Raw genomic sequence first — 24,332 nt, 5'->3', positions numbered from 1 at the left:
AAAATGTTTGTGGTTCATTATACCATGTTTCTTTTTTAAAATACTACAAATTAAACTTTTATTTGTTAAATTAAAATCAGCTTAAAATTGCATGGATACTCTAAACTTAATTATTAACTCCATTTTATTTTCGCTTTTGACGAAGTTAACCAAATTTATTTATGCTTGCACGAAATGTGTCCTAACAAATAAATATTATGTAAGCTGCAAACTAAAAATACGTGAATACCTGGAACCGTATCCAGACTTTTTACGGAACTCCTTGACGCTCGGTTATTGACTGTGATTCGCATGTACGAACCATTACCTACAGTCGCTGTTGTTAGTGTGTGACTGTATGAGAGCTGCTTTCTGCACTTGCATTTGCACTTGACACCAATTGCTCTCCTGACACAATCAAAATTTAAGAACTTCGCAATTGACGACGATTTGAATTGAACATATCTCACGCACTTGGTCAAAGTAGCACAACTCAAAGTGTTAAAGTGATTTTAAAATTTAAGAAACTAATTTTTCGAAACCGTAACATATTAAAAAAAACAAGATTGGGTGAATTTCGTGGATTGGTTTATATGAAAGAATCTTTCTTTTTAAGTTTTTTTTTATATTCTTTAGGTAAAATATTTCTTTCTACCAAGCTTGTTTTACATTAAAAGTACAATTGGACCAAACAAGTTCAAAAAAATAAGTCGTCATATTTTATTCCTCACCCTTAAGATGATTCCAAAAAGGTTTTTATATATTTTTTTAAACCGTTTTTATATCCGGGGCCCTAAACTGAAGGACCAGTACTTTAATATCGAGGCAAAAGTAAATTATTTCTGTTCAGCGTGTTGTGCCACTTTTGTCAAAGGTGAGCAATATGGGGCCCTAGTTGCAGAAAAACTATGCCACGACCTGGCTTGCACGTAAACTCACCTTGAAGAGGCTACCGCAGCTGATCCTGCGACTGGCCGCCGGCGAGCTGCTGAGGAAGCGGGCGTGGTCCGGGTCCAGCGTCAGCTGGTTGGGATTAAAGCCCGAGTGCCGGCGATCCTTGTCCTTGTCAAACTCGCGGACAGCCAGCCCGGGGGCGTGGCTCGAGTGGCGCCGGATTTCGGAGGCGTTCATGGCTCGCACGCCCAGCATTCCAGAGCAGGCCATGGACACGGCCATGGCTCCGCCGGAGGAGCCCGGCAGGAGCGAGGTCGTGGGCTTGACAGAGTCGCCGCGCAACGGCGTCGGCGGTCTCACAACAACACTTATCTGTGGATAGTTGGGATTTACATCATCAAAGGATTCTTTCTTACACGACTCATCAAAAGTAATGCGCTTTACATCTTGTCCATGGCCCGATTTCTTCGTGGGCGATGTCGACGTGGTCAAGATCGTATTGACCTTCATGCTGGTGTTGATGTTGCGCACAGTGGCATCAACGTCTTGTATTTCAATTTTGATTGCCGTCTGCGTGGACAGCTCGTCCTCGCTGGTGGTGGCCAGTAAACTTGCCACATTATTCGTTGGCGTTTGCTGGGCCTCGGGGTCGTCAATATTGTGGGCGCCGCTTCGTTGTTGATCTAGCATTAGCTGCTGTTGAGATACGATTTCAGTGGTTGTAGTGGGATTGGGTTTTTTCAGTGAGATACGCTTTTTGGGACGCTTCGTCGGGAGCAGGATTGTAATTAGAAGTCGATGGTTTTTGTACATTGCAGGGTCGGTTTTAGTTTGTTTTGGTTAGTTCGATTTGGACGGGTTAATATTTGGTTAGATGTTGGTTGATTCGATTGAACAGCCGAAAAAGAAAAGTTGAAGAAAGAAGCAAACGTAGAGCAACAAAGAGTTTACCATAAGTTGCCATATTTCAGCACTGCCGACAACCATACAGAACAACTCTACATACGCTCTCTATACACAAACTAGACATACAGCTTACGCAACCTAGTCGGCTATGGTACCTACCTTAAAGCTCTGACGCGCTATATCGTTACCTTCCACGAACTGCGCCAGGCTGCAGTAGCGCGGTGGTTCCCGCATCTTCTGGTCGTCACATCGATTGTCGATTTCGAAAACGATGTTTTCGAACCCAAACTGCTGCGGGTTATCATCGCTATCCATTCGCGCCATTCTGGGCGGAGACGAGTTGCGCCTGCGCGGATGGGAGTGGGCCCGGCTCAAGGCGCTTAGCGACTTCTTGCGGGGCGGTTTCGGTGGTCCCGCATGCTCCGAGCAAAGAGTGGTGGTGTCGTCGGTCAGGGTATTGTCCTGCAGGGCATAGGTTATGTCGTGACCCAGTACGGAGCTTATATCGTCCATGATGCTCTCGCCGGGCATGGCCTCCGTCTCATCACTAGTCTCCGGAGAGTCGATGTGCGTGAAGTTGCTGGCATCCATATTCTGTGTGAGATCGGAAACAAGTTTTGGTCAAGAACAATCTGGGTTAATATAATTGGCGCCCCCGGGGCTATGATCATGACTTAAAAATCGTACCCGAGTGTGCCGTTTATAAATTTCTGTCAAGAAAGATAATTAGAGTTTTACCTGCCATTTAAAAAAGTTTTTCTTAATTTCGCATTAATATCCAAAAAATAACGCCTTAAAATAGTTAAATTGTGTAAGGAGTTAAATAAGAAGACACATAGTGCAAATAATAACACAATTAGAGACCCGAAATCACTTTTGCAACAGCCCTCCATCGAGAATTAGTCTGTCAATAAAAGACCTTAAAAGTCCTGAGACTTCTGTTCGTTCTTTCTTGTCAGTAGGGCGTTTCTGTTTTAATACCATATTTGTGGAACGGACATACACATCAACTGAGCTAGCGACACGACCTTTGCACAGAGCGGAACGTAGAATACCAGATCGTTACGATTGTTCACCTGTATAATGTCTCCCACGGTTTGTCCTGCGTCCTGTTTGTCGAAGATTTCGGAAGCTACGCTGCACTCCTCATTGCTAATGGCTGAAAGAATATCGCTGGCCTCGCCACCCAGATCATCGGAAGATGATTGCTCCTGTAAAAGTTAAAAGAAGTTGGGTAATCATCGTGGGGATGGAACTTTTCGGAGGATGAGACACGTACGGTGATGGTCTGTGCATCGGTATCAATGATTGTTAGACTGGCGCTTGTGTAAACATTTTGGGAGTTGGGGGTAACGACAACGCCGGGTACCTGCAGGTTACAAGTATGTACCAGTTTCTCGGTGGGCATGCTGTCCTCCTTCTCCACACTTTTATCCTTCTTGTCATTTTCTACATCTCCGTACTGCTCCTTCTCCTTGTCCTTGCCCTTGTCTTTGTCTTTGTCCATTTCCCGGGTCATATAGTAGGTGCGTTCAAAGACCTCGTGGGGTCGATAGTCGGATAGGGGGTCCACGATCGGCTCACCCGTGTGGATCGGAACCCGGAGGAAGTCCACTTTTCGCTCGGTGGGCGTGATATCGCCACCATCGCTGCTGGGTGACAAACGATTACCAGCATCATCGATATTGGCTCCACCGGTCAGGGACATGCGACTCCTTCGGTATACGGTCTCCCCACTAGCACCCTCCTCGATCTCCTGGATCACCTCCACGCCAGAGCTCCTACGACTGTCGGCGAATTGTCGCGGAGCGGGCAGATTTATGCTGTTAAAGAAGCTCTCGTCCACGGAATCGCGTCGAGTATCGGGCAGCGGAGAAATGCAGGTAAGTCGGGAGGTTTCCATAGTGGGGGAGATAATATTGATGGGTGGGATAATTGGCAAAGGAGAGGTGCAGGGCGTCGATTCCCCGGAAGTGCTAGTGGGAATCTTTAGTGCCTCAAAGGGCGTGATCGAGAGCTTGCGCTGGTAGCGTTTGGGACGTCCCGGCTCCGAGTGCTCCACAACATTATATATGGCCCGCTTGACACTGTTGGCACGGCACTGGAGCGCCTCCTTTTCGCTGGAGCGAAGCGACCGACTGTTCCTGCGCTCTTTTGAGTTAATCTGGTCTTTCTCCGTCTTTTCGATTGATATGTTTGGATTTCTGAAGGGTCGTTAATTAGTTTATTAGTAACAAGAAAGGAAAGCTAACTTCGGGCGGAGCCGAAGTTGATATACCCTTGCAGAATACTCTGTAAATTATATTCTTCAAAATTATTCATATGATGCATTCTTAATACTCATAAAAAATCCCAACTTCCTAACTTTAAAAATACCAAAGTTATGGCATTTCCGATCGTTCAGTTATATGACAGCTATAGGATATAGTCGTCCGATCCTTATGAAATTTGGTAAGTCGGATTGATTGGCCAAAAATAAAACCTATAGAAAATCCTAACTTTCTAACTTTTCAAACACCAAAGTTATGCAATTTCCGATCAATCAGTTATATGGTAGCTATAGGATATAGTCGGCCGATCCCGGCCGTTCCGACTTATATACTGCGTGCAAAGGAATGAAGGGTGTGTGCAAAGTTTCAATTCCATATCTTTAAAACTAAGAGACTAGTTAGCGTAGAAACAGACAGACGGACAGACGGACGGACGGACATGGCTATATCAACTCAGGAGGTGATCCTGATCAAGAATATATATACTTTATAGGGTCGGAGATGTCTCCTTCACTGCGTTGCACACTTTTGACCAAAATTATAATACCCTCTGCAAGGGTATAAAAATTATAATATCTGCTAAGTGCGGAGGTAGTTCGGAAAATTAAAATGAACAATATTTCAACTGGGGAAAGACTCTTATACTCTTACCATATTCGGATTGTTGCTAATGGCATAATTTAGCATATTCATGCACAAATTCAATATAGTCTTTAAAATTCTTTGAATTCAGGTTTGAAATCCCTGTCCACAATAATTAAATTTAAAATCTATACAATAAGGGTATTACTTTCATAATTAATTTTAACTTTAAATAACCGTATCTAAAATTGCATAAGGCACAAATGAGTTATTCTAATCTTCTCTTAGGGCTACCTGCGTGTTGATACAATAAACATCCAATTGGAATTACTCACAGCAGTGAGGCACTGGATTCTGGTGTCAGCGGAATACTTCTTGCAATGAGACTCCTGATGGTGGCTATCAAGTCGTCGCCGCTGTGGGCGCCGATCTCCTCTTCCTGCAGTGCATCCAGCAGCATGTTAAGTTTTTGCTTGAGGATATCGCACTTGACGGCAAGCTGTTCATCATCTTTGTGGTGCTCCGAAATGCGGCAGACCAAGTCGTCCACAGTGTCGCAGAGATTCCGCGTGGAGCTGATCAGGGTCTGGGTGTCGTTGGTTTCCACTATGAAGCGCAGGTGGTGGTTGGCTGATGTCACCATGCCAGTGAGCATCGCTTCCTGCTCGGTGCTGATGGACATCTTGGGCGTTTTGGGCACGGGGATGGCCTTTTCAAAGACCATGATGCTCCAGCGATCAAGCATTTTGGTGCTGGCCGACTCGTAGCGCTCCAGGATCTGAGGTAGGTGGGTGTCGTCGTCGCAGCTTGAGCCCCATCCCAACACCCTGGCCAGATCGTTGCCAGTGCCCAATGGCATTACTGCCACCTGACATTGTTTCTGTGAGGTCAATGAGATATTAAAATAATTTTTTATTAATACCATGACCCTTTACTGGTTCTTGGGATACATCGAATTAAAATTAAATGAACTTACATGCATGTTGAAGCGATCGATTTCGCTGAGCACCCATCCCACAGAACCGTCTCCAGAGCAGACCAGAATTCGAAACATCTCGAAGTGGCGAAAGAGCCTCAGTCCCAGGCTTGGACCCGTGGAGATAAGATCGAAGACCTGGGCTGGATTCAGCAACTGCTTAAAACGCCTCAAAAACTTCACGCCCTGATTATCCCCAGACTTAGAGTTCACGAAGACCAGCAAGGGGGAGAAGTTGCCCTTGGGGCTGGCCACATCCCAGGCGTCGTCGGTGCTGATGGAGTGGACACTGGTGGGGGGAACCACGGACAGCTTGGCGGGTCCGATTGGGCAGGCCACCGCCATCTGAGGTCGACAAGCCACATGGACGGTGGCTCGACACCACAGGCACCGCCAGTCCTGGAGTCTCAGCACCGATCCGCAGGTCTTCTTGCAGACGGCGCACATGGAGGACACCGGCAGGTTTCCCTCCATCCACTGATGCGGCATGATGATTCCATCCGCCTGTTCGATGATGTCCTTGCCGACACTTGCCAGCGTTGTCCACTTGCAGTTGGCGATCGACTTGGCCGCACACCGCTTGTGCACCTTGCACTTGCACACCTCGCAGCTGAGTCCGTGCGAGGTCACGCCGGAAAGGGCATCCCGGCACACATTGCAGTAGGTGGGGCGGGCGTGGGAGGTGGCGTACCAGTGGTGGTGGTTTGACAGGATGTCGTGCTGCTCGATCAGGAAGCTGTCACCACGCGGCCTCTGCGGCGCAGTCGCCGTCTTCAGGCTGCCCAGCCAGTCCTCCATTTCGCGGCGGGACTCGGCGCAAAGCACCAGTGAGCGAGTGGGAGTTGTAATCTGCGGGAAAAGAGAAAAATGGTGGATAAGTATTTTGCCATTTTTATAGCACCGAGAGTTGTCCACTCTCTCGATTTCGTTACGAGTAAGATACCGATCAAAGGTTATAGGTTAAGGAGTAATTGCAGTAATTCTCGCTTAGCGCGATAGTATCTTTTCTTTAACCTCACTTGTGAGAATCCGAAACTTTGTTCAAAACTAAAGCAATTATTACGATTTTTCAAATTAAAAAGGTCTCTTAAATCGTTTTGATTCATAATATTATACAATTAATGGAAAAAATTAACAAAGAAATCCGTTTTTGTTTTCCCAAAACACATCTTAAAACCTTTTCTCCAAACATGGTTTCTGAAATCAGCACGTCAAAATCAATATAAAGGCCATTTTTTGAATAATACATTTTCGTTTGTTACCTTGTTAAGAGGTGTCATTGGACAGATGAGGAATATTACATAAAACCTTGCCCATTATGACTGTGTTGTTTTACCGCAACTGGAAAATGTGTATATTTGTGGGTCTAACAGCGGTGTGCTTATTAGTTGTGTAATCAAACGAAGGTTTGGTATGTAATTTGGTGGCCTCATTAATATGTTAATGTTTTTCATGTTAATGATAATGCTCAGACAGCTAGGCCAGTCGAAGGCTTTGGGTCATGTGCCAAGCCCGTAAGTAGGAAAAGCCAACGTATAAGCACGTTGAAGTGGCCACAACCTCCCACAAAACTAATATTTCCGACCTTCTAAGTTACCTTAGCGGATTATGACTCGTATGCTCCGTTGATCCCTGCCTTATTTATGAAAAACACGTCCTTCTAGGTTATTTTCAGTTGACTATTTTTTACCAGTTTTTCTTTCTTTTCGCTAGTTGCAACTTAACAGAATGTTTTATTGACTAAATAAACTAGCAAAGTGTCTAGACAAGGTAATGTTATGACTTTGTGTTTTACCATTAATTTCAATGCCTGAGCTTAATGAGATTTTCTTATTAACTTTCTCTCCTTAAACGGGGTCAGATGACTCTAATAACTCAAGCATTCCATGACGAAACTTCTGTCAGCCAAGTTTTGCGAGTGCCGTCGACTAGGTTGGGTGCTTTGACAATGGCCGGTTGGCAATGTCATGAGCTGGGACGACTTTTGATCTGCAAACCTACTTTAGACCTACTTTAATCAATATGCAGTGCTAAAAAAACGGATAACTCAGAGCTAGCCAAACAAACCGCCGCACTAATTGCATATCAAATGCATTAATTGCGCACTAGGTTGTCGGGCCAGAATTTTCAATCAAAAGGATCAAGCTCCGCCTGTTTGCATACTCAATGCTATTCCAATTAATGTGCAACCGCAACCACAAAGCCTTCGCCATCGTTATCATCACAATCCAACCTGGCACTCCTTCCTCTGGGTTCTTCCTGTTTTCCAATTAGCCTAATGTGCAATGGGTAACTGGCTCTCAATGCACATGCCTTTGGGCGTTGGGGACTTCCCTGCTTCCGGCTGACTTTGACGTCTGCCACATCGGCCGCCCACCGCCGCATTCCCAAAAAGTCTGGTACAGAACAATAGCTTTCGTGTAATTTGCGCTTGGTTTTTTGTAGATTTGGATTGTTTTATTAAATCAAACATAAACAGCTCTTAACTAGTTAAAAAAAAGTCGTGACGAATTCTGATAAAAAATTAGTTTGCGCAGAAACGGACAGACAGGCGGACGGACGGACAGACGGATATGGCTGGACCGACTCTCCTGGTGATTAGTGTCGAAAATGTGGCCTTCAGTGCGTTGGAAACTTTTGACAGAAACTATAATAACCTCTGCAAGTGTGTGCTATTATTATTTACAAAAAACAGTTGAGCTATCTTAATTTGTAAGCTAATTCTTGTAAGGCAAGCAAGTTTTAATACCCTTGGAGTTTAACTTAAAATTGACGAAAGCGTGCACTGTGCTCATTAATACTATGGAATTTTAAAACAATTTGTTTTGGGGCGTTACATTTTTTATACCCGTTACTCGTAGAGTAAAAGGGTATATTGTATTCGTGCAAAAGTATGTAACAGCTAGAAGGAAGCGTTTCCGACCCTATAAAGTATATATATTCTTGTTCAGGATCACTAGCCGAGTCGATCTAGCCATGTCCGTCTGTCCGTCTGTCCGTCTCTCCGTCTGTCCGTCTGTCTGTCCGTCTGTCTGTCTGTCCGTATGAACGCTGAGATCTCGGAAACTATAAAAGCTAGAAGATTGGCATTTTGCATGTAGATTTTAGAAGTTCCTACGCAGCGCAAGTTTGTCTCAAAATGGTGCCACGCCCCCTTTAACGCCCACAATCGCTTATATACGATTTTAAAAATTTAAATATTTCGGAAAAGTAAAAATGCAGTTTTATTGTGTTTATCAATACCTATCGAAATGTAGAAGAAATTTTTCAAATCGGACCATTCGTTAAAAAGTTATGCGTGCTCAAAGTTTCTATCTCCATCTCCCTCGCACTCCCTTTACCTGAGTAACGGGTATCTGATAGTCGGGGCACCCGACTATAGCGTTCTCTCTTGTTTAAATTTTGTTTTATCGTTATATAAATCAAAAACGGGTATAATAAATAAAAGTTTTTGAGAAAATGAAAAATTCGAAACATATTAAATGTTGCAACTTGTTGCTTGTTATAGGCTGAAATAACTATTATTAAAGAACAATATTATTGTTGGCATAATAAGTAGTAAATACACATTTTTGCTTATATAATTTTTGATTTATTTTTTGTTTCAATTATTTAAAGTTGAATCTATTTCACAGTAATTGTTTTTAAAAGATGTTGTTACGCTATTTTTATACCCTTGCAGAGGGTATTATAATTTCAGTCAAAAGTTTGCAACGCAGTGAAGGAGACATTTCCGACCATATAAAGTATATATATTCTTGATCAGGATCACCTCCTGAGTTGATATAGCCATGTCCGTCTGTCCGTCTGTCCGTCCGTCTGTCCGTCCGTCTGTCCGTCTGTCCGTCTGTCCGTCTGTCCGTCTGTCCGTCTGTCCGTCCGTTTCTACGCAAACTAGTCCCTCAGTTTTAAAGCTATCTGCTTGAAACTTTCCCAAAAGTTGTCTTTCTATTGCAGGTAGTATATAAGTCGGAACGAGCCGGATCGGGCCACTATATCATATAGCTGCCATATAACTGAACGATCGGAAATGCCATAACTTTGGTGTTTTTTAAGTTTGGAAGTTGGGATTTTCTATGGGTCTTATTTTTGGCTAATCAATCCGACCTACCAAATTTCATAAGGATCGGACGACTATATCCTATAGCCGCCATATAACTGATTGATCGGAAATGCAATAGCTTTGGTGTTTGTAAAGTTAGGAAATTGGGATTTTCTATGGGTTTTATTTTTGGCCAATCAATCCGACCTACCAAATTTCATAAGGATCGGCCGACTATATCTTATAGCTGCCATATAACTGAACGATTGGAAATGACATAACTTTGGTGTTTTTAAAGTTGGGAAGTTGGGACTTTTTATGAGTATTAAGAATGCATCATATGAATAATTTTGGAGAATATAATTTATAGAATATTCTGCAAGGGTATATCAACTTCGGCTCCGCCCGAAGTTAGCTTTCCTTTCTTGTTATTTGCAATTTTAAAACATACAAAAATAAATATTCCGTGAGAGATATCCAAGTGGCCTGAATCTTATGTTTACCAGTTCAGACTTGGGGATGCATTCCTGATTCCGACTTATTCAACATGGATTTCCATAAGCTTGGGTCCGACTGGGTAGGGTTATTAAAACTTTATTGCCGTTCTTAACTAAAGCGAGTTGTCGTTATAATTACTCAATAACTTTCGAAAACATGTTTTGAAACACTTGTGTGATAAGTCAAGGATGCTTAAAGTCTAAATTTATATTGATATCGTTTAAGAAACACCGAACGATTTCGTACTTGATAATTTAGGTATTTACGAACTTAAATATAGCTAAATATATTTTCCGCAAACTAATATTTGCATTTTCAATAGAAATATTTGTGCCTTTTGCCTAATTACGCAAAAGGGGGTGCGTTGTCGATAGGTTAGACCTTAAATGTGAAGTTTCTGACTTTCCGGATAGAATCCTGGAGTTAAATAGAAGGTCTTGAAAAGTAGTATTTCGTGGGAATATATGGTTACTATTAAAAAACAAAAAAAAAAGGTTCAAAGTAAAGGGTGATTGTTTTTTTTATATATATATAGTTATTCTTATTTTAAGTATTTCGTTTCTTGATTTAAGAACAATTTGTGCTAAATTTCAGAATAAAATTAACTTAAATCGTACTAAAATTAAGTATTTTCGTCCACAGTGATTTAAAGCAGTTGCGAAGAAATTGGAAAAGCAGTTTTTAATTTGAACGCTTTTTTAATGTTTTTACTAACATTATTGCCTTTCCAAGCCCCTATTGATTTGTTTAAGGGGGTATGATTAACTCGCTGCAAAATCGGCAATTTGTTTACATATTTTTATTGGCAATACGAATAGTCTAAGTAAAATTTTTGTTTTCTCATATGATAATACAAAATTTAAATAACATCTGTAAAAATTTACATACAAAGATATTGAAAAGTGTGTGAGGTATAGTGAATCTCAGGAGGCACCGAAAAAAGGGTGGTTTACGATGTACATTGTAACTAATCACAGAATCATCTGAATTGAAAAAATCTAATTGCATGATTTAAGGGACAAATTTATCTAATTTTTTTCCGATTTTTAAAGGCAGAAGTACAGATGGAACAGAAGTACTGAGCAAAATTTAAAAAAATTGGCCAGTAGATTTTTCAGGATCGTGTATAACGACTTTGAAAATGGCAACTTATCAGGAGCGCGTTTTTAAGTTTTGGACACCCAAAAATCAAATATAAAACGCGTTTACTTATCTATGTTAAACTGCCTATAGCTTCGAATGTTTTAATCAGATCCATCTACAATTTAAATACAATATTCTTAAAATGTTGTGCATTAAGAAAAAAAATTTAAAAAATGTTTTAATATTAATCCCTCCTTAACTCTGTTCGATCTTGTTAATTTATACGTGTGGAAACTGTAATTTTTGTAAAAAGACAAGCCCAGAGAAAGTTGCTAGAAAAGCTCGAAGTAAGTAAGAAACGCTCTGGGACCGTGAGTTTGTCTCAACAGGGCAGATCTTTTTATACCCGTTACTCGTAGAGTAAAAGGGTATATTGTATTCGTGCAAAAGTATGTAACAGGTAGAAGGAAGCGTTTCCGACCCTATAAAGTATATATATTCTTGTTCAGGATCACCAGTCGAGTCGATCTAGCCATGTCCGTCTGTCCGTCTGTCTGTTTGTCCGTATGAACGCTTAGATCTCGGAAACTATAAAAGCTATTAGATTGGCATTTTGCATGTAGATTTTAGGAGTTCCTACGCAGCGCAAGTTTGTTTCAAAATGGTGCCACGCCCCCTCTGACGCCCACAAGCCACAAGCTGTGGCCACAGTTTTGACGCTATTATGAAAATTTTAATTGATATGTATTTATTTCGTCAATACCTATCGATTGGCCTAATAAAAGTTTGCCACGACCACTCTAACGCCCAAAAACCCATTAAACGCTTAAGCCTGACTAGCGCCTACATTTCCGCCTTTCATGGCCCGAGGTACCAATGTCTTGGGGTAGATGGCGCAATACAAAAGCGCATATTTATTTTAAGTTGTTTAGCTCAGTAACGGGTATCTAATAGTCGAGGCACTCGACTTCGAGTGCTCTTTTGTTTTTATTAGAGTTCTCAGATATTTAAAGTTAAACTTTTTACAGCAGCACAATCCCTTAATATTTAACGTGAATGACATAATTTTTTTCAATACTTTTTAAACTATTTGATCGATCAAACTATTTGACTCTCTAAGCTAAAAGTTTTTCATTTCATTTATGTATATGATTAACAAAAATAGTTTTGTAAATGTTGAAGAGGTACTTGAACTGACATGACTTGATATAGTTACATTTCAGTCTAACTCTTAAATAATAAAGAATATAATTTTGTTGTTCGTAACATATTCCAATATTAAAAAAAATATGAATAACTTCGTGGTTTAAAAATATGTATACATTTAACTTAATGAAATAGGATATCTATTATATTTGAGCTAGATGTCCCTCCCACTTTTAATCACCATTTCATATTTCATTGGTGCGGCGTGGTTAACATTTTATGACTCACAGTCTAGTACTACTAGTCCACCAATCAGCGGAAAAAACCAGTCTGTAGAGTAATAAATTCCAGTTTGCCAGGACCAGTTCCTCTGTTGACCTGTTCGCGGTGTAGGATTGCAGTTAGTCGCTCCTTCCACGCTGCGAGTTTCCACTTGCGAAAAAATAAAACCGTAAACCGGGACACACAGGGGGATAAAATGGCACAGACAGATGTCGCTTGCTATTCGCGGGGATTGGCGACAACATGAAAAACTTCATGGTCGTTTGGAAGCTCCTGCTGGGGGTATAATATTCCACCAGGGAGGTCGGAAATTTATTCAATACTTCATAAAAATCACTAAAAATATTTATGACTTCTGATATGCAAAGTGAATGGCATCCTGTTTCAAGAACTTCAATGAATGATGCAACATTTTGCAAAATCAATGAAAATTGCATTTTAAAGCTGATTTTTGTAATCACAAAATAAAACAAGAAAGAAAAGCTAACTTCGGGCGGAGCCGAAGTTGATATACCCTTGCAGAATACTCTGTAAATTATATTCTCCAAAATTATTCATATGATGCGTTCTTAATACTCATAAAAAATCCCAACTTTTAGGAAGTTTAAAAACACCAAAGTTATAGCATTTCCAATCGTTCAGTTATATGGCAGCTATAAGATATAGTCGGCCGATCCTTATGAACTTTGGTAGGTCGGATTGATTGGCCAAAAATAAAACCCATAGAAAATCCCAACTTCCTAACTTTACAAACACCAAAGTTATGGCATTTCCGATCAATCAGTTATATGGCAGCTATAAGATATAGTCGGCCGATCCTTATGAAATTTGGCAGGTCGGATTGATTGGCCAAATATAAAACCCATAGAAAATTCCAACTTCCTAACTTTACAAACACCAAAGTTATGGCATTTCCGATCAATCAGTTATATGGCAGCTATAGGATATAGTCGGCCGATCCCGGCCGTTCCGACATATATACTGCGTGCAAAGGAAAGAAGGGTGTGTGAAAAGTTTGAACTCGATAGCTTTAAAACTGAGAGACTAGTTTGCGTAGAAACAGACAGACGGACATGGCTATATCAACTCAGGAGGTGATCCTGATCAAGAATATATATACTTTATAGGGTCGGAGATGTCTCCTTCCCTGCGTTGCACACTTTTGACCAAAATTATAATACCCTCTGCAAGGGTATAACGAGAAAGGCAAGAAAAACAAGAAAGGAAAGCTAACTTCGGGCGGAGCCGAAGTTGATATACCCTTGCAGAATATTCTGTAAATTATATTCTCCAAAATTATTCATATGATGCATTCTTAATACTCATAAAAAATCCCAACTTCCTAACTTTAAAAACACCAAAGTTATTGCATTTCCAATCGTTCAGTTATATGGCAGCTATAGGATATAGTCGGCCGATCCTTATGAAATTTGATAGGTCGGATTGATAGGCCAAATATAAAACCCATAAAAAAACCCAACTTCCTAACTTCACAAACACCAAAGTTATGGCATTTCCGATCAATCAGTTATATGGCAGCTATAGGATATAGTCGGCCGATCCCGGCCGTTCCGACATATATACTGCGTGCAAAGGAAAGAAGGGTGTATGCAAAGTTTCAACTCGATAGCTTTAAAACTGAGAGACTAGTTTGCGTAGAAACAGACAGACGGACAGACAGACGGACAGACGGACGGACAGACAGACGGACAGACGGACAGACGGACATGGCTATATCAACTCAGGAGGTGATCCTGATCAAGAATATATATACTTTATAGGGTCGGAGATGTCTCCTTCACTGCGTTGCACACTTTTGACCAAAATTATAATACCCTCTGCAAGGGTATAAAAATAGAATCCGAAGTTTATATACTTAGTACATCTTCGTTGTTTTTAATTTTTTGTTGGTTCGTTGGGATTTATTACCCAATACATAATTACTATTTAATTACGGTTTTAATTAAATTAAATTAAAATCAGGCATCTACTACTGTGGGCAAAAAGTAAGGTGAATTTTCAATTTAAAATTCGCGGGCTTAAGATGGCGGATTAGTTCTTTTTTCTTGAGTTGGCAGGACTGTTGATGACATCTGGCGGTAATTTCATGTCAATGTCAGTATCAGTACTATATTTACGCTTGTGTTTACCAAACGATCAAGAGTGCATTTGTCGATTTTTACAATGTCTGATTTAATTGAGCAGAGAAGTGCCATCAAATTTTGTTTGCGGAATGAAATTTCGGCTGCGGAAACGTTGAGGATGTTGCGGAAGCCCTTTGGTGATTCTACCATGTCCCAGAAAAAAGTTTATAAGTGGTACAAAGAGTTCAAAGAGTGTCGGGAACGTGTTGATGATCACCGATGACCAAGACATCAATGAAGTGAAGGAATTAGTGCTCAAAAATCGTCGGTTGACTTTTAGAGACCTTACTGATATGATCGGAATATCAGAAGGATCTGTGAAAACCATTTTGAAAGACCATTTGGGCCTACGAAAAGTCAAAACTCGTTTGGTACCGAAAACGCTCAATTTCTGCACTCGTTCTTCGGGACCAAATCGCCAAGAATTCGACGCATATCGTTCCGCAACCACCGTTTTCTCCAGATTTGGCTCCGTGTGACTTCTGGCTATTCCCAAAACTCAAGAGACCACTCCACGGAACGCGTTTCGAGTCGATTGAAGAGATAAAAGCGGAATCGACGAGGGCGCTCATGGCTATACCGGAAAGGGACTATTTGGCCTGTTTCGAGGATTTGAAAAAAGGTTGGCATAATTTTTTTTATGGGGAGGGGATTACTTTGAAGGGGATGAAATTGATTCAGGAGAATAAATAAAGAATTTTCACTTTACAAACAAATTTACCTTACTTTTTGCCCACAGTAGTATATCATATAACTCCCACAGAAAACTAAAAAACTAAAAAAAAATAAATATTAAAAAAAAAACTTTTTTAGCTGTTTTTTTTTTTTATCAAAATATTTCTTTGAGATATAGTAATTATTTACTATATCAGAACTACGCTTTTAGTTTTGTCGAAATCGGACAATATTATATAGCTGCCACAGAACGATGACAAAATGCAGCTCAAAATCGCAAGGCATAGAAATCGAAATGTAGTCGTTTTGTAATAACTGCAAGGGTATATACACTTCGGATGCCGAAGTTGGCTTCCGTTCTTGTTTTTCGATTTGTTCTACGGGGACTATATCATTGTAGTCTTCCGATACTGCCCCGTTCCGACTTAAAAAAGATTTTTTTTTTTGTTATTCATAAGAGCATATAGTTTATTAAGTACATTATAGACTGGAAAAAGCAATTCTTTTCCTAGAAAAAATGGACCTTTGAGCTTTCTTCAAGTTGAAAGGAAAATCAAGTTGTGACAGTTTGACTTAAGGCGGAAAGATGTTTTGAAATATATAAGTATAATCGCTAAACGCCAGTTTTAGAAACTTCGGGCTAGGAGAGTTGGAATGTACAATCATTTTATTTCAACAGTTTCAGAATGGATAACAGTAAATTATGTGGATTAAGGTACCTTAGCTTTTGCCGAAATAAAGAACCGTAATAAAAAAAATTTGATTGGTTACAATGTTATTTAATTTTAATCATAGTTTTAACTGTTCTCCTAAGTACTTCCCGAATAAAACAGATGCCCTACCTCCAAATTAATAATAATTATTAAAGTCAAAATATAAAATGCTCGTTGCACTTTATGGCGGGCCATTCAGCCTTTGCTTAACGTATATCATCAGCACCTCTGTGCCACTCCCACTTGAGTCGACATATGACAGGACTCATTACGCATTAAGCCCTGAAGTGGCGCCCTCCACGCTTCATTCGCCCAAATATTCATGACAAGGAGCCACGGAAAGCAGAAGCAACAGACCATTTCGCATACGACACGTTGTCCCCCAGCGAGCACATCAAAGTCGTTTGGCTGTCTTTGCCCAACGTAATTTTTGTGTTTGTAGAACTCGCAGTTTTGTACTGTTCGAATTTTTGGAAAGAGTCAAAAATAAGAAACACCAGTTTCTTATAGCCGCAGAGAAAGCGTGGGGTAAAGAACACAACCGCTCTCAATTTTTTGAAAATTTTGAAAATCTTTTACTTGAGGAGCTTTTAATTCTTAAGCCCACAATTTTTAATATGAGAACATTTTCTGCAAAACTTAATAATATTTTTACAAAGTATTAATTGTACTTTAACGAGATGCAAAATATTTAAAACTAAATTGATACGTATCTCAAATTTTATGGGAACTGCTGTTGAACAAATATTTAAGTCTTAAAATATAAGTAATGATTTAGTTACTTAAAAACGAGACCACGGGTAAAACAAAATAAATTTTTGTTAGTACGAAAAAAAATTATTTCCAAGAAAAATCTTAGAGTTTAATAGGAAAAAAAGACATTCAATGTCAAGTTTGACTATTAACACATCCGGCTTCCTTGTCTGGTAACTTATATTTTATTTATTTCTATGTCTAAATGCTGTGAGCTTCTGACCTCAGTTAAATGTTAAAGTTCAAGGACAAGGGACAGCCGTTTGCCTGCTGGGTGTGTTAAAATTACCTGTAACCATTGCAAAGCAAATGTGAAAAATGTATATTTTTCAATTTGGGGCAGAGCCCCAGGGAGGTCGAGAGGAACAAAAAACTAATAATCCGCTGCTTTGAGTGCTTTAATTTATTTTTCTTTTGAAGATGTTTCTTGGAAGCCGTATTTTAATATTGTAATGTTTGATTTAACAAGAATAATATGTAACAAAGTAGTAGCTTGCTAAGTGAAAACATTCGGTGTCATAATGGAATTCAAGAAACTACAAAATGAAAATCGTTTGTCTAACACTCCTATTTAGAAACAAGCCACCTGCAATGTCATTCGTATATATAACAAAAAATAAACTGAGAAGTAATTTCTGTGACTTTCTGCCAAATAGACTAATTACTAAGGTAATGTCACATGACATTTAACAAGTTGACAGTCCTCTAATTCTTGACCCAAAAACATTATATTGGGAAAATAAAACTTTTCAGAAGTCCTAATTAGCGCGTAATCTAATCCAACAATTCGGCAATTGTGGACTTCTCTGACATTGAAATTTTCCAAAGAAGAACAAAAACCCAGTGCGGGGGCATACTCAATTATGGAAGTATTTTAAGTTTTGGAATAACTTTGTTGACTGCTCTTGTTCTTAGATATCAATTAATGTCTGGGATAGGCAACGAAAGTAACTTATTTTTAAAAATAAACTTTGTAGGCGAAGCAGCTCTGACGGCTGTCAGTTTATTCTGCTCAATTTGCAAGGGAAGTGACGCAGAAACCCGAATTGCGCATTACGCATACGCCACGATGTGGTGTGCGAAATTAACAGAAGTCAAGTTTCACCCTGCATAATTGATGCAAAAGCTTCTTGTACTGCCTCGATGTGTGTGGCGAGGGTAATCAATCAGCTTGATTGGTATTCCAAATTATTGGAAATTTGATGGTCGAAACGGCGTTTGGAGGGGCACTTGAAAATTCCCCGCTAAGTGAAGTACGTAAATTACTGCTGTCCCGCTTGATTTCCCTTTGTCGTCGATATTCAAATAGAAGAAGGACTTTTATGGTGAGGAAGTGGTTGACGTCAATTAGTTTCCCAGAAGAAAACTTGCAAATGCACTTCGCCGTGACTACTCTATTCATAACATTGTATTGTGTGGCACTATAAATTTGTTCAGATAAAAGCGAAATAAGGAACCACCTGAGCCCATTTCGTTTTGACGAAACATTTACAAGATTGATGATAGAAAGGGCAAAAGTTATTCACAAAACCGTTTGCCAACTGAGAGAATAAGATTTTATATATGAATAAAGTGAATACGAAAATGGGCCCCAGCTGGTTTTGGGACACTATCATTAGGACCGTATCCCAATCAGGCTCAGAATATATTTTTTGTAGCATAATTATATTAACTTTTTTATCAGTTTTTAACCACCCATGCTCACGCTGATTTGCAGGCATGCAACCTGAAACAACATCGACAATCGGCTTACGCGACAAAACACTCTGCTTCGATAGTTGGCCCACAATGCGCTTACCACTTACTGCACAAAGACTAAGTAAACCTGTTCTGTCATCGTTTATTTGTATCTGAGGCACGTGGCCGCAAGTAAGATGGCGCTGAGGGCGCCGCAGTTTAAATGGCGGCACTTAGAGCTAACGTTAACCTAAAGGAAAAATAATTTTTGCCTTTAAAAGTTTTAAATATTCTTTTATATTACTTTATAAAATAAGAATGTCAGTCATAATTTCCGCGACTGGTAGAATGTAACCCTCTACCATAACATAATGGTTTCCACAGGATTTTCCCAAAATTATAGCTAACGTTATATCCGTTAGCATCAAAAATCAAGCTTATACAGACCGGGATGGGTTACAAAAAAATCTAGACGAAAATAGCCTTATACACTACGGGTCTTTTTTTTGCTGCCTTATCTGCGCACACATGTTTGTCGTCTTACATGATTCTTTTGCACTTCTGTGCATCAAGGTTGATGGGAAACTTTTTATGGTATTTTCACGGAAAAGTGTTTTCCTATACTGGTTTTTATTGAATGTTCCGCTTATTGGCTTACTTGCTGATATATTTTCGTGACGCTGACGATTGCAACGAGTGTACTTTTTGTTTGCGGTCTATAGTGTCGCTAACACTGTTGACAGGCACTCGCAGGGTTCTGAGTGCATTGCTTTTGACAGGACTCGCGGTCTGTGGGCGGTCCTTGTACATACCAAATTGAATTCGCTTCGTAATTTAAAAACAAAAAAATCTCTGCACTTTAGTTATTCAGCTTCTGTATTTAAAAAATGAAACCTGACCAGGTCCTACAAGTTTGACGAGCTTTGAGTGCTTTCCACTCCTCAAATTTTGATAAACCTTCTTTCGCTCGATTAAACAGCAGCTAACATACATATTTATGTACGTATGTGCTCGAGGATACTTGGGAATCACGCAAACAGCAAAAGACAATAACAGCGATGATGGGTACCGCCATCGCTAATAACATTTTCGCAACAAAGTGAAAAACCTGAAAGTGAAAAACCTTTTGGCAATTTCCCGTCTTAGGGCTGCCGTTTTCGCTCGGATGAAAAATGTGTTTTTTTAATAAAAAGAGATATAAGATTTTTATTCAGATTTTTATTATTGAGGAAGCTCACGCAGTTGAGCAACAAGCAGGGCACAAGCTTCCCGCTTCCCAAGGATTTCCCAAAAACGCTCTAATTTCCCGCATCAAATGTTGCGCATTCGTGTATAAAGAAGAACCCGAAACTTTACACACCGATATGTGTATATAGGAGAGTGTATATATATATATTTGCCACTCCAACTGTTGGGAGTTCGCCTACTTATGCTAATTTAGCATGCAGCTTGCGCTGAATGTTTACTTCGTTTGTTTCGAATTCGTTTGACTTTTGGTTTGTGGCCCTTTTCTTTTCCTTTTTGTTTAGCTATATATTTGGGTAACTGTGGTGTGTGTATGTGAGACGCCAAACAATAAAGATCGGGAAGTTCCTACTCTCTGTTTTCAGGATATCAAAGTAAAATCGGAGGCCCTTTCCGAAACTTATTTTCTTTATCACACCCCATGGAAATACTCTGCGGACTTCTGTTAAATGTGTTCACATTATGATTGGAAATTTGCCCAATTAATAGGCAGTAAATCGAATGAATCAGATGGGCAGCAGAAAACCGGCAAACTAATTGCGAAAGTACCTACAGGAAAATAAAATATTTAGCCCACCAAAGTGCGCAATCAGAGCTTGAAGAGCAAACTTTGCACATTAAATTAATAGCTTGGCATTGTTAATTTACGACTTACCTGAAAACTATGATTTACGTTCTTGATGCCGCACTCGAAATAACACAAGTCCGATAGGTCAATATCGTCGAAAACATCGCACTGTAAATAAAGATGTTTAAAAAAAATATTAAAGTCCGTGCCATGAAATATTAATATGGAAATTGCAACCCTTTCTTTGCCACATATTTTTAATTTTGTGACAGAAATTCCTCTTGCGTCTTACATCTTCCTCGGCCCTCGCTTAGAAAAGGACTACGTTGGCACTGAGCCAGGTCAGAAGAAGGGAAAACAAATATACATGGTATATTTCGCCTTGTCTTTGGCCTTAATAGAATGCTTAAAGCTAGCCGGCGGCTATTTTGATGTGGCTCAACTCTCTGCCGGCCTTCCAACTTGTCTGCCCCGCAGGTCCTTTAGGAAATTGAAATGGTTCACACACACAGGCCAGCAAATAAATGGATATTTACCAGCCAACAAAGGCCAGCCCAAACACATAATATAAATGTGACAATGAAGGCCCGTTCCATGCATGGCGATCTTGATGCCGGTGAAACCCGAGCCCCAACATGAAATAAACCCAATCTTGAGACTGACGACCATCGAAACGCCAAGGTTTGTGTACTCAAGTAGTTTTTGAACATGCCGAAAATTGGTTTTCTTTTGACTCAAGTGACTCGGAAAGTTTGATTTTCCTTGTGCCCCCAAGGTAACACTGAAGGCTGTTTGTCAGGTAGGCAAACAAGTTTTGATTATTTTTGTATTTTTGTTTTATTTGCCTCAATTCCCACTGCAATCAATTTTTGAGTATTGTTCTGGGCATCACCCTGCAAAAACTAAGTGTTCTAAAATCAATTTAATATTGCGACTTAGCGGTGAGCTTCCCCTCTTGATTTGTTTTGATACCACCATAAATGTTTCTACTTCCGAGAGGTGCAGCTGTACCATCGTGCATGTTTTTCGTTCCGTACGCATCCTTGGCATAAATAATTTTTGTGAAGACAACTTTCTTGACTTTCAGGGTTCTTTTTTTGGCGGAACTGTGTCGGTGGCAGGTTAAGAACATTTATTGAAGCCACCGTATGACACCCGAATTCTGCAGCTCACAATACCGCATCCTTCTCCAGGAATTTCTATTGGATTCACCGTACGGATTTTGTTACCTCGAACTGGAATGTTCTCCGGTGGACTCGTAATAAGTTGTTTTGGCACATAATTGATTGAAAACAAGGCTATCACTCAAAACCAAGTGGATATATTTGATGGAGCGGCTTAATTCGCCAGAGTGAGCACTACAATAATTAAACGTATATATAGGCAGTCCAAAATCCCGACGGATAAACGCACATTTTGGCACACTCGGAACAAATGTGAGTATGAACTGCTAAGAAATTACAAGAGATTTTCGAGTACTTACACTCGAGGAGCCCCATCCTCAGTCCTCGGTATATTTTGGAGGTAAAAGAGAGGCACAGCATTTGGTTAAAGTCAACGAATTTCAAGTACTTTTAGAACTTACTATGTCAGCCACAACCCGTTTCGAACTTCCATTTATTCGATATTTGCATTTCGTAAAAAATATTGATTTTTCATTTTTAAGATATGTTGGTTGGTTTTCTCATATAGGGGGAAGTATCATTTAGGAGGTCCATAAAAATGTTGTGTTGTTTTATTTAAATCATTAGCTATCTAAAATAACAAAGTTGTGAAGACAAAGTTTCTTTAATAGTACAGACAAACGGTGAGGTTTCCTTTATTTTCTTATTTTTAATAATAAAAAAAAACCTAAGCCATCGTAAGCAAAAAAGTCAAACAAATTTCATTTAAGCTACTTTGCATGAGATAGTAAAAACTCTTACTTGAGATGTAGATGTGACTGCAATAAATTTAACAATTTCAATAAACAAATTAAACAAAATTCAATTTTCTGTTTATTAATATCATCAGCCTCCATTGCAATGGTAAATGTTACACATATATGTAAGGAATAGATCAGTTGCTACAGGTTGGCAGCCCTACAGAAGAGAAGTGGCAGTAGAAGAGAAGGAGCAAAAGTGAGCAGACGCAAGTTGTCCTGAATTAAGTCCGGAATATACAAGAATAAGTCGAAAAAGTCGTTATATGTCGCGGAGAATTTAAGTTGTATCAAATTTGACAAATCATATTTAACCAATATAAAATATAAACAATAAATCTTCATTACATACATATTTCATGAACATTTTTCAGCCTACATGAAATACGAGGTAATAAAATGCTTCGTTTATGTTTTTTAAAAAGTAAAATGTATTATACAAAAATACCAAGTGTATGCTTCGTATAACTTTATCGGTTAATTTTTTTTCTTTTTATTTTTTCATAGCTTTTTGGGAGTGCGCTCGATTTTTGAAGTGTTTTCTGTTTGATGCGCGTTTCCGCACTTGTTAAATTAAGTGAGCACAGACATTTTCCGGTTGAACGGATATCGCAAATCTCGAGCAGAGTGGAAAAGCAGAAGCCCTGCTGCGGATCTCATTAAAAGCCAGGCGAATAAATATATTTGCTTATTCGATTTATTTTTAGTACACGGGACGGTAAAAATACATAAAATAATTGTGGGCAAAGGGAAATTTTGAGTTTTTGACGGGTCTAAGACACATGACTTATTAGGGAATTGGCATTCCCTGCGGTATCAACTCGCATTCTCTGGGGTCAATCACAGACACATTAAGGCAAATTGCTAATTTTCTGTGCTATCAGCTTCAGTCCCCAAGCATTAACCCAACTTTGATTGCATTAAGCCGAGATTTTTCTTTCGCCTCGAGAGCGAAGGAAAAACGGGCCGGAATAATCATTAATTTGCGCACTTTCGAGGGTCCGCGGTCCAGGTCCTGAGACCAAATCCGCCACCTGGCGCACGAAAATACTTTCTTGCCTTTTATTTAATTTCATTTCTTTTTTTGCTTGTGTACAGCTTGCAGAAAAGTTTTGGGGCCGTTCATATCAATTTCTTTGCATTGCTTCTGAACCATTTTTTGCACGCCAAATCACTTAATGGGAAAAAAGAGCTGGCAGTCATTAGAATTTAGTGTACTCGAGCCGGGAAAGTGCTGAGTTGTGCGTTGAGAGCTTAAGCCTCACTAACTGAGCGCTATTCGGAAGAGATTTACTTTAAGAAAGTTGGAGGCGAATCAAAGCAGTCCTATCGGTGCAAAAACTTAAAAAAGCAATCCTGGGGGTACATCAACATCGGATTGATCCCTTCACATCTTCCAACTTTCGAATTGCAAGTGCCTATGAGTTCCTGTAGATAAAGTTCTTTCTTTGAAATGTCACTTTGCGAAGTTTTGTTCGCAATTGCATTCAAACTATTTGCTTTGGGGCGAGCCAGGCAAACATTAAAGACATTTGCCACTGACTTTTCCATTAACTTTGAATTTTGCATCCTTTTTCAGAGAGAAAAGTTTTGACATTAGAACGAAAACAAAGGCACAGGAAAACAGTGCGAAAACGAGACACAGTTGTCAGAGGAACATGGCCTCGTTACCCTTTATTTGTTGGTGGTGCCAACCAGTTTTGGGTCTAATTAGTACTAAATAGCTTTGCCTGCCCCTGGTACAAATTACGCTTGGGGGATTTCCTGAGTTGGGGTTTTTGGTAGGGGTTTTAGTGGCGATTTGGGGCGTGGCGCATAGGTGTCTGCGTGAGCGTGTCTCGTTTCATTTGGCGTGTCAAAGTGGCGCAGCTTGAAATTTTGACATTTTAATAGCATAGCGAACCCGCCACACCCCCGAAAAACCAACAGCTCCATTTTCTTCGCTTTACCCCAAAGCACACCCTCCAAGTTATTAATG

The 24,332-nt window shown here is 39.8% G+C and overlaps 1 protein-coding gene across 11 annotated transcripts in view; it reads right to left on the bottom strand.

Annotated features, from left to right (window-relative positions):
* LOC108048077 (diacylglycerol kinase eta) overlaps positions 1-24,332 on the bottom strand; it is a 66,582-nt gene that overhangs the window by 8,277 nt on the left and 33,973 nt on the right. For 3 of the 11 annotated variants that reach the window (XM_044456889.1, XM_044456882.1, XM_044456891.1), the window contains 7 exons: positions 20,521-20,601; positions 5,608-6,456; positions 4,967-5,511; positions 3,059-3,983; positions 2,856-2,990; positions 1,939-2,373; positions 919-1,638 (listed from right to left, as the gene is read on the bottom strand). In XM_044456889.1, the coding sequence (XP_044312824.1) occupies positions 919-1,638; positions 1,939-2,373; positions 2,856-2,990; positions 3,059-3,983; positions 4,967-5,511; positions 5,608-6,456; positions 20,521-20,601 (3,690 nt within the window). The remainder of the gene's footprint in view (positions 1-918; positions 1,639-1,938; positions 2,374-2,855; positions 2,991-3,058; positions 3,984-4,966; positions 5,512-5,607; positions 6,457-20,520; positions 20,602-24,332) is intronic. The other 8 variants (XM_044456886.1, XM_044456890.1, XM_044456883.1 and 5 more) reach the window with 8 other exon arrangements.

Source organism: Drosophila rhopaloa, unplaced genomic scaffold (assembly GCF_018152115.1).
Source record: "Drosophila rhopaloa isolate 14029-0021.01 unplaced genomic scaffold, ASM1815211v1 contig_155, whole genome shotgun sequence".
NCBI classification, from domain to species: domain Eukaryota; kingdom Metazoa; phylum Arthropoda; class Insecta; order Diptera; family Drosophilidae; genus Drosophila; species Drosophila rhopaloa.
The sequence above is the reverse complement of the archived record's forward strand: the minus strand, read 5'-3'. Positions and strand labels throughout refer to the sequence as shown.